General features: G+C 37.3%; 1 protein-coding gene across 2 annotated transcripts in view; it reads right to left on the bottom strand.

Annotated features, from left to right (window-relative positions):
* Positions 1-328: 328 nt before the first annotated feature.
* The window catches only part of LOC103309806 (zinc finger protein 62 homolog), an 87,444-nt gene continuing 75,697 nt past the window's right edge, over positions 329-12,075 (bottom strand). Inside the window, exon 3 of one of the 2 annotated variants that reach the window (XM_029486766.1) lies at positions 329-3,861. In XM_029486766.1, coding sequence (XP_029342626.1) covers positions 610-3,807 — 3,198 coding nt within the window. In that variant the 5' untranslated portion in view covers positions 3,808-3,861 and the 3' untranslated portion in view covers positions 329-609. Of the gene's footprint in view, positions 4,092-12,075 lie in introns of those variants that run through there. The other variant, XM_029486765.1, reaches the window with a different exon arrangement.

Below are 12,075 nucleotides of genomic sequence, written 5' to 3'. Positions count from 1 at the left end.
AAATGAATTTCGATGGAAATTTGTTTTTTTTTACATTTCGTGCAGGTATTAATTAATTTCTCCAAAGAAATGTCCGACATTTTCGATTGACTCGATACGCACTTGTTCTATATTATTTGATTATGTGAATACTAATATGTAATGACGAAAACAAATCAATAAAATACACAGAACAATCACTGTAATTTATTTTAATTTGTAATTATTTTTTACGGATATAATAATATATAATAATGTGTTTATGCGAATCGTAACAATATATTACGTAACATAATATGGCATTGAGACAAAAATAAAATTCAACAACTATATTATAATAATGCCCAAACGTTGGTAACAATAATAACAATAAACGGATATAGGTATAGTACAATAGTATAATATCGTTTGCTCTTTATGGCGGCCGATAAAAAATAAACAAATGTTTGGAAAACCTCATTGTAAAAAAACATGTGGGTAAAAAAAGTGCGCTAAAAAAAAATTACGCTGACAAGCAGCGAAAACTGGATGACATGCGGGATAAATTCGGAAAAGAACATGTCAAGCGGTGGCTGACTGCAGCAGGGTATCGCGGAACTGCGTAATTCTGTGTGATAATAATAACATTATTTATATGTTAGTAGAGATGCTGTCGAAAATCGCGTCCAGCGACATGTCTTCCGGTGGTTGGTAGTCGATCGAATCCAGGGCGACCAACGTGCGTGGCGTGGACATGATGGACAAGAGCTCGTCGAGCACGGAAAATTCCAGTGATCCATTGTTGTCGGCGTTTGGCTCGATCGGAAATTCGGCCGATTTCTGCAGTGATGATCTATCGTTGGTGATGCCCTTGCAGCCGCCGAATATCTCCGAACAGTCAACGATCAGTGCAGGACGGGCGTCGGACTGCGGGGTGTCGGACAGGCCGACAAACTTGACATCGGGTGGTTGAGTGGATGTGCTGACAGACTCGACTTCGAGTGGAGTGGATGTGCTGACAGACTTGACTTCGAGTGGAGTGTGTGGACTGACAGACTTGACTTGGGGTGGAGTGGATAGACTGACAGACTTGACTTCGGGCGGAGTGAACGGGCTGACAGGCTTGACTTCGGGCGGAGTGGAAGGGCTGACAGACTTGACTTCAGGCGGCGTGGATGGGCTAACAGACTTAACTTCGGGTGGAGTGGATGGGCTGACAGACTTGACTTCGGATGGGACGAACTCTACCCGTGGCGGGACTGCAGCACCGGTGGGTGCGCAGTCGACCAGCATCGTCGTGGACGGACATTCCTTGGCAACGTGGACGTCGCGTGCGGCCGACGACAAGAACGGAGAGTAGCACGCCTGGCACAAGATAGCTTGGTTCGCATTTACGTGGTCGTCCAGATGGTACTTGAGCTGCGTAGCGTCACCGAAACTGGCTTCGCACAGCTCGCAAACGGTGCCCGCCGGCAACACGGGATTGCAGTACCCGATATGACCGTTGACGTGCTCGATGAACGCCGCCTCGTCATCGGTCGTCAGAGTGCAGTACGGACACGATTTCTTGACCGGTGACGTCAAACAGGCGGCGGCGGCAGCGGCGGTGGCTATCGGTTTCCGATATGTGCGGCGCCGGTGATTCTGCCGGATATGTACCGTCTGTGGCGGTGCCATTGCGGAGGGTTCGGAGCGGTAGCTATGGTTGTCGACGAGCGAGCGATCGTCGTTGCCGATGCAGCCGCCGAGTAGTGTCACCTGTGCTGGTGCGAGCACACCGCCGACGGCGAGTTCGTGCGTCTTGACGTGCGCCCTGAGCGAAAACTCTGAGCTGAAAAACTTGCCACACAGATGGCACAGGTACTTGCACACGTCGCCGACCACGTCGATGTGCGTGCGGGTCTTGTGCAAGTTAAGTGCACCGATCTTGACGAACTGTCGAGAGCATACGGTACAGTTGAACTTCTCAGCCGGCTTTTCGTCTGCCTGTTGCCCGTGTACGGTTTTTCTGTGGTACGACAGTCTCCAGGAAGTTTTGAAGTCCACTGAGCACCTTTCGCACGTGTGTGTCTGCACGCCGGGTGGGTGTTTGAGTCGCCGGTGTAGGCAAAAGTACGTGTAGTGCAAGCACATCTTGGAGCAGTACTCGCAGGAGAAAAACTGCGGTATTTCAAACCGATCCGACACCGTGTCTTCCAGGAAGTCTCCTGGCTGATTGAGATCGTCCGGTTCGGGTTGCTGCTGCTGAACGGGTGCGCCACAGGTGGACTCCATGTTGATTCCGTGCGTTAGCTTGTGCGTGGTCAGCCTGGAGTACGTGCTGAACGTAGACGAACACACCACGCAGATGAATGGTTCGGCGTTGCCGACCCCTCCACCCGCGTGCGCCGCTTCTCGGTGGCTGTTCAGGTGTACCGAGCTCAAGTACGTCGAGTCACAGTACTCGCACTTGACCACCGACGACAGTTGTAGTGCGTAACATTCGTTATTTGCAGTATCGTCGCAGTGCTGCTTGCCGATGTGTTCGGCGACCGCGGTCGGGTTAGGCGCCACGTAACCACACTGGCCGCAGCAGTAGCACAGCTGATCGGTCGACTCTGCGGCTCGGTGAGTCTTGACGTGCGACCGTAGCCTGGACGCGCGACTCAGGTACTGGCCACATATGTGACATTGGAACGGCTTGACGTCCATGTGTGAGATCTCGTGCTCCCGGAGCGTGGACTTGTTCAGGAACGACTTGTCGCACGACCCGCACGCGAAGTCCCGAGACCCGTTGTGATACCGGCGGTGGATGTTCAGGCCCATGGACGACTTGAACGTCCGGCCACACACCTCGCACACCGCCTTGTCGTGCAGCTCGTGTCGGAACCGGATGTGATCGTACAGCTGGTACTCGTCGTCGAACTCGGCCAGGCATAGGTCGCAGTGCAAGTGCATGGTCGCCCACTTCGGGTGTTCGTGGAATTGCAGGTGGAACGCGTACCGCATCTTAGACGGGAACGTCTTTCCGCACTGCGCGCAATGCGGTGACTTGATCTTGTTGCACGCGTGCCGAAGCACGTTGATCTGGCTCTTGAACCCGGCCAGACACACCCGGCAACGATACACGGTTGGGTGACTAAACTTCTTGCGCGGACAGTGCGCGTCCACTAGGTGGTCAACGGCTGCTTCAGCGGTCGCGAACGCGGTGGTGGTGTCGCCACACAGTGAACACTCGGCAGCAGCGGTGACATCTCGGTGTTCGGCCCGCAAGTGTTCGGCCATGGTCTGCGCATTTCCGAACTTCTCCTTGCACACGAAACACTCATAACACGTAACAGTGAGCAGAACGTGTCGGGTCCCGTGCGACTTGATGTGCGTGTTCAGCGGTGGCCGGTACGTGCGGCCACATATAGGACACACGGACCTGTGGTGCTCCAGACAGTGCGCCACAGGATCACCGTCGAACGTGCGATCACATGACTTGCACTTGACCGGGCCAGCGAACGTGTACGTCAGTGACCTCTTTTGGGAGCGGTAATTGAACGAGCCGGATAGCGACGGCGACGAAGACGATATCGGGGATTTGTTCTTCGATCCCTTGGGCCGGCCCTTGCGGTTCACGTCCACGGACTTTTGTCCCGCCGAAGACTGCTCGTCTCCGCCGCCGCCGTAGCCTGCAGTAGTGCCACCACCGCCAACCACTTTGCATCTCCCGCTGCCGTCAGGGTCGAAGTAAACGATTACTTGATTCGTCAGGTCGAACGACGTTCGATGACGACGCAACGTGGCGTAGGGCCGACGTCTCCGGGGTTTCCGAAAATCTATCTTTCCGGGACACGATTTCGGAGGTCCCACGTTATCCGGCATCAACACCACCGGATGGCCGTTGGCAGTCTGTGTGTACGTTGCGCCCTTAGCTATCTGAAACAATGATTCCCACCCATAAAATATGTTACTTATTCTTATAAAATTGTATTTTGTATCCGATAATACTAGCAAATCCTTCAACATGGTGTGGTCGCCCGGGAAAAATCAATTAATATCAGTGAATTTACGCACTTTCCTGAACTGTACCAACCTTAAAATATATAAATTACTCATATTTTTAATACGGCCATTATGGGTGGTTTTGACCAAGTATAAAATATACAGGTCTAAAATGATATCCAATCGGCAATCATATAATAACAATAAGCATACGATATAAAATATTATTATCCTCGAATCCGATTGTATTATTATGTCTTCTTAACAGTTGTGAAAGGATTGTAAAAAAATTATACTAAAAAGTAGATAAATTGTGACTGAGGCTACCAGTTTTTGAAAAAATAAAATTTTTTCATTTTTTTTTTTTTTTGTATAACTTCCGCAATGTAGAAAAGAGTGATTATTGCTCTAATTTTAGTGCGTTAAGCCGTTAAACACACATTTTGGGGAAAAAATCGAAAAACGAGCAAAGTTGGTACTAAACTGCATAAATTGTTTCATTGGATCATTGTATTTGAGGTGACTAAGCATTCAACAACGCCCCCGCCAAAAAAAAAAATTACCGCAGAATTATATGCTAATGCCCACCCTTTTTTGACCACATTTTATTTAAATCATAACTTTTATATAAGTTATAATGGGTGGTGGTGGTGGTGGTGGTAAATACTTGAATACTGGAAAATGCGTCATTTAAAATTTAATTTCAGTCCGCCACTGGACATTATACACCCGAATTACACCGTATAGCTATAGCTATAGTTAGTATACTAACTTCTACGTACGCACTCTTCGGTTATATGATATTTTCCCTATGCGTTTTCGTCGTGGTCGACGACAACAATGCGCGGCATTACGGTGACGGTATTATATATCTATTACCTATATGCTATAATAATATAATATATAATTATTAAACGACGGCGCAGCAGCACTCCGCCGACCTGATTATTATTATTATTGGTCGCAACACAATCGCGGTTATTAGATTTGCTGCCCGTCCTTGTGGCTATTATACGCGGCGTCCGCCCAATAGCCGCACAATGCACACTGCACACAGGTATTATATAGCGTGTATTATTATATACACAAACGAACCATAATGTTCTGATACGCGTACATCAAACGAAGAAAAGAACCGAATTCGTGCTCGTTATATATATATATATATCATATACCTATATACTACAGACACGCATATTAATCATATATATATATATGATGGCATCGGGTCAAATAATATAATATATTATATATACATCAAGTGTAATTATATGATATTGACACGTAAATATATCAATCGATATTATTATAACGATCCCAAATCTGCAATAACCAACGGTCTGGAATAACTTACTATACCTTTATGATAATATATAATATATACTCGTCACACGATAATATTATAGTTCTTACTCGTTGGTATAATAACACAGTAATTACATTATAATGGTAATTTACCGGGCCTGGTTATATTATTGCGACCGATATAGGAATAGGACAATGTCAATAAAGTTTTGAAATTCATTCTATAAAATAGTATTATACCTACTATAATATAATATTGTTATGCATTATGAAACGACTCCGTTGTCGTAGATATTGCGGGAGTACTTCGAAAGTATATCATTTCAGAATTTATTTATTTTTATCAATCATATAAATTGTAATTAAACAGTAAAAATAAATCTTGTAAAATATTTATTTTTTTGATGTATAATATTATATTATAATGGTTTTTTTTTTTACTTTGTTTCGTTTTCTTTTACACATTAAGTTCTCTGTAAACAGCCTTTTTAAAACGGTTTATTTTTATAAAAAAAACCTTTTTTAATTAGCATACCAACACTGTAATGTGCTTTTTTTCTATTCGAATTGGTAAATACTAAAAATATAGATTACTTTATACTAAAAGGATTTTATGTATAGAATATCACATGAATAATCTTATACATTTATCTGCGTTTGATGTTTGTTGATAAAAGCAAGTGTTGAGTATATAAAATAAACAAACTGATATTTCTTTAAAGTTAAAAAATCAACATTTTGCTTGCCATTAAAACTTAAAAATATAGTTTACATTAGAATTCACATCGTTGAACTATGTATTTTTCAAAATTAATATATTTTGGATACAAGTTATTATTTTAGTTTTAAAAAATGGCAAATACTTATATAATATAGTTTAAGTCCCTAAAATATATTATTTTTTGCTAAGAAATTTTTAAATGCAACATATTATTGATTTTTGTAATATATTATTTTGTAACGTTATAATAATTATCTATTAATTACCTAATCAAATACTTATGGAATTTATTCTTTCGATGATTGTATGGTTATAATTTATTTATTTTAACCAATAACTTACTCTCGGTATTTTGGAACCGTTGAGGCTCATCAACAAAAGACCATAAATGTAGGAATACCGTTCGTTGAATTTTATCTTTTTCGACATAAGCAGTCCTGTAAAGAATATTTTTAAAAAGTACTTGAGTAAATACTCAAATACTTTGAAAAAGTATTTGGAATACTTTTCAAATACTTTTGGTTTTTAAAGTGGGTTTCTAATTATCGTAATATAAACACATAGGTAGTAGGTAATCTAATAGTTATCTAATAGTTTTAAAGGGAATATTGTTAATCAATATTCAATAACTTTTTTTTGAAATCTGGTTTTCACAAACCTTTGGGCTTCGGCTAACACAGAAATACAGAATATTATATAAAATTATTATTCCACTATTGTAGTTGACAATAATATTTTTCCAACCAATTATTTCTAATAAAAATAAAATGTTCGAAATAAAAAACCAAAATATTCAATACCAAAAAGTATTTAATAAAAAAAAAGTATTTTAAATACCATTCAAAATACTTCATGCTGAAAGTATTTAAAAAGTTATTCAATACTTAAAAAAGTATTTGAATACTTTTACTCAAATACTTTTACTTAAATAGTTTACAGGACTGGACATAAGTTTATTTGATATTGCTGTTTTATAAAATTATATCGAACAATTTTTAAAAGGTAGAAAAGTCTAAGCGACAGCTCGATTTCGGTACCTAATGCATTATAATATATTATTTTACATATAACAGGTCTATATAGTTGCGTAAAAATATAATAGTGTTGAGCTAATTGCGTTGTACATAGGTACGGTAACTGGTATGTGTACCTAATACCTATATCTACAATATACCTAATATACCTACCATATACCAAATACACCTACACGACATACAAATCGTTATGTTGTCAACTAATTTAATTTATAAATGCAAGCAAATGGCTATTGTTAAGTTTAATGCGTTCCTAAATGGTTGTTTACAGTACTAAAGCTAACTTATAATATCAGTCATTTCCCCAATGTTTACTGTACCCGATCCCAATGAGTTTTGATTGATCATAATATATACACAATTACATTTAATGACCAATTAAACATTTAGCCGTGCTTAATTTTGGCCCAAATCGGCAACTATTGTATTATACATTTATACAATATGTGAAATGCATGTATATTGTATATTATGTATTTTGAAATCTATATAAGTAGTATAGCTGTAACGTATATAGGTACTATATTATAATTATATTATAAGAATTTTAGTAAATGATCTGTACAATATACAGTGGGAATTCATGGCTATCGCAAATATCGAGACAAAAATCGGCTTAAAATGTTTTAATTATTTCGGATTCATCTACTATCAACCGTTTTTAACGACCGATTGCCAATAATATCATTATGATAATGCGTTTTGTAGGTCAAGATCGAAACGTGTACCTATTTTTTTGTTTCAAGGTTAATATTTTTCGCGTTTTATCGTATTAGTTTCAGCCATCAAGTCACGTGTTATGATTTTTCATTATTATTATTATACAGTATAATATAGGTATCGACGAGCATTGGGACGAGTTGACAGATAATGATCGTCCGTTGATTAATATGATTCACCCGGTACGCGACAATTTTGTAAAATCAAAAATCCTTCAGAGGTCGACCACAGTTATCAATATTAAAGACTAGAATTGGAATTTCGGACATATTTATCTATGGACCTACGTCTACGCGTGTGGCTAAAAATGTATATATTGGAAGAATAAAAATTCTATACAGGGTGATTCACCAAGCACGTTCACCCCTTTTTCTTCAAAAATTCACTTATTCAAAATCTGATTTTTGGAATTTTGAAATATACTTAAAGACCATATTACAAAATTCTTGAGATTTTTTTGTACTATTGAAGGGGTTTATTTTTGTGGAGGTACAAATTTCTGTTTTCCCAATGAGAACCCCTATTTTTTATTGTAAATAAATATTATTATAAGTGGATAACTTTTCTGAAAATGTTGACGTATCAAAATTTAAAATTTGAAAGGGTAGTTTTTGAGTTATTTCATTTTGTATTTTTGTGTTCTAAGAGTTTATTTTCAAAAAACATTATCCACTTAATAATTTACAATAAAAAGGGGGAGGGTTCTCATTTGAAAAACAAAAGTTACAAGTGTCACTAGTCACTACTGCAGTAGTCTTCTGAAATGGATACTCCTTAATTAGCACAAAAATCTTAGGTACTTATATGAAAATAAGGTCTTCAAAATATATATTATAATGTATTTAAAAATGTCAATAATTATAATTAATTATTAAAGGGGAAAAATGGGGGTGACCATGCTTGGTGAAGGGGTTGATGTCGCAATCCAAGCATTAAAAATGTTAAACAATAAAACCACAATATAGCCATTTTACATTTATATTTATACGCAACACGATATGAATTCGAACGAGCGATTATGTTTTGTTTCATTAGCCCGTGGGAAAACGTAGGTATTCACAAATGTACATATTTAATGAATTTGAATCAGTTAAATAAGTGCACTATAATAAGTTGTATGGCTTCTGTAGATATAATAAATGATTAAAATTAAAAAAAAATATTTGAATAGTAAAATGCATTTTACAAACAATACAATATTTACCTATTACGTAAATAGTTTGTGGATTATTTGACAACAATTTTCTGGTGCACGCTTTGAGTTTTGGCATCAATAAAATTGTTATAGGTAGGTAATGATTTAAATAAGTATACAAAATGCTGCGTCTCGTATTAAAACGAATACCTTTAAACAGTATACCTACGCCTAAAGGAAGAAATTACAGATTGTTTTAACGTTAAATTTTGAATAGAATGGTTAATTTAATTATAGACTAACTTAAAATTAACACGAGTATACAGAATATAAAGATTAAGAGAAAGTTAAAAGAAACAAGAAAATTACTCTTTTACCGAACTCGGCAATTATTTATATTACTAATCTGTGTGTATAACTTAACTATTGCATGGATCTTTATGTAAAACGAGGACGAAACGATGAAAATATCATTAGTACAATATTATTATGACAATGAATGGTTTTTGATGAGAACATGACATATAACATGGAAAATTAATACATATTATATAATAATATTGTAATCATCGAAAATTTCTATAGTTTAAATCAATATTGTTATTAATAATAACATAAATCTATGTAAACCTGAAACAGTTGTAGTGTTATAAATTTGGCTGTCATAAGTAAAATGTATGAATAGTCGTAAACTAATAAATTAATATATAACGTTCAATTTTTTATACAGGATTTAATAATTTTCAACAGAACTAATATCGTAGCAGCACGTGGGTTTATATTAAAAAAATATTATATTACCATACATTATTTAAACAGCGATATAATATTTTAATGGATGTCTCGTAATAATAAACAATACATCTTGGTTTATGAAAAATATAATATTTTTAATAATATCCGTTATAACGAATACATTAAAAAACAGAAAAATCCACAATACTGTTGAGCCTATAATGCGAAAAAATAACAAATGCAGGGTTATTATCTTACAATAAAATGAATGGTATAAATTTGAATCTCGGTGTCAAAGAAGGTTTTTTTAAAATTATAAATGTAATTTTAATTAAATTATTGATTTAGGAAGTGTCATTACTATATAGGTGCTTCTTCTAACAATCGTATATCATTGTATTTGAACTATTTCTACAGTAAAAAAACTCACCATTTAAAAACAGTTAAATTCAATAAATTTTGAATTATTGTTTCAAAATGTGTTAATTAACATGAAATGAATTAATATTATAATATATTTACTGAAACGTACGGGTGGACTGCAATGCTACGGTTGGGAGTATTCACGGTAAAGCGTGAATAAGACCCTTATCGGCCTTACCACAACCGGCCTAACACAACTTAAAGTAAGTTTAAGAATGTTTGGATTGTAGGTATCAATAATTGTGTGTGCGGTTATAAATTAAAATTTAAAATTACTTAATACGATTCGAATTCATGAAATTTGGTACAAAATGCGAATACCTAAATATGCACCTGCAGCAGATCTATACATATCAAACATTATTACTATATGAACTCTACAACTGCTCCATACCATTATATGACTTATATTATTGTAATTGAATGGCTCGGTGGAATTAATATAATATTAGCATCACTATTGTCCTAAACTGCGATATGCGACCGCAATCAGATCAAACAAGATCGCGTATCGTAGGTAGGTACTATAATATTATAATGTGTAGGTATTTACTATCCGGGTAGCGATTTACGGATAATTAATATCGCGTTCGGCTCCCAAGTGCAAAACTATATAGCCCGGGCTTTATTAATTTATGGGGGAGGGGAGGGGGAATCATTATGACAGCGACATTGAACCTTACGTCTTGGTTTTTCGCTTTCTGCCGCACGTCGCGGGCGTGAAGGTGAAAGTGGTGGTGGTGGCGGTCGCCAATCTGCCGCCGAGGAACTTAACGGTTTTTTAGCGGTTTAGTCGTAAACAAATAGTGGTGGCCGTTTGCCAAAAAAAAATAAACATTTAAGTCTATAACAATTATACTATACAAATCAATCCGAGCGGACTGACGTTTGCGTTTGATTCTCTTGTTAATTTTTTGGTTTTCGTACTACAGTTCTATATTTTGCATTTTTAAAATGCGATTACCCGACACAGCTAGGTAAACATCGTCGCGTCCGGCCGGGGGGAAATTCGGGAGTTCGGTTTCTTTCTACGCTCAATCTCGCGCGAGTTTTTCCCCGAATCATGTTAAGACCGGTCGACATAGTATACACTCTGCTCGCCATCCTACAGCAAATGGTGCATTCGCAAGGTGAGTATTTGTTTTGGAATAAATAAAAATTAAATGCTAAATTCGCAGATTAATAGGTCTCTCTGAAGCGTCGCTGCTGTTGAAGCGACGAAATATGCTATTTATAAGTCTTTCGCAGGGTCCTCGACGACGGGAAAATTTAAAACTATATAGCTTGCCATGCCATAATATGTATGTGTTTTTCACGGGCGGCATAAACATCTCTTTCAGGACGCGTCGTAATCCATTTACACAAGTCTTGAGAAACTTTCGCTAATTATTTCATATAATTCACACGCGCTCAAAGTAAATTACCGTTTTCCGTTTTCCGTTCAACGTACGTGTGTAATCTTTTATACGTCTGTTGACCGCGTAAGTTATGGTACCAATGTGATAGTTCAACGATATAGGTAGTATGGTAACAAAAAAAATAGAGTAAAAACTATGTGATGGACAAAAATAAATCGTATAAAATATATAAGTAGGTACTGTGCGATTTATAGGACCTACATATTATCTGTCACGACTTTACACTGTGTTGAAATTTGTTAATTTTAAGCTAAAGATCTTGCAGGGAACGCCTTTATTTGTCGTTTGATATTATATGCGGTAACGATAAACGTCATATATTAGGTACATAGGAAATGACATGCGAGATATATGACTAATTATTTGACTATATATTACGAGCATTGAGCAAACGAGGAATAACGGATGGAAATTATGTTATTGATAGTATAATTATTCCAAAGTTTAGATTTAGGTACCATCTACGCGATTACAATAGAATATAGTGCACGTTTAATTTACAATTATGAAAACGTTAGCTTACAAATTTAAAATGCGAATATCACAATACATGAATATTGCAAAATCTGTGTATATCGTACAAATTGCAATAGTCGTGACATCAATATCGCTATTTTCAAGCCATTATTATGAGACATACAAGTGAAAGATAGTTAT

The sequence above is a fragment of the Acyrthosiphon pisum genome, chromosome A1, assembly GCF_005508785.2.
Source record: "Acyrthosiphon pisum isolate AL4f chromosome A1, pea_aphid_22Mar2018_4r6ur, whole genome shotgun sequence".
In the NCBI taxonomy this organism is placed as follows: Eukaryota; Metazoa; Arthropoda; class Insecta; order Hemiptera; family Aphididae; genus Acyrthosiphon; species Acyrthosiphon pisum.
The sequence above is the reverse complement of the archived record's forward strand: the minus strand, read 5'-3'. Positions and strand labels throughout refer to the sequence as shown.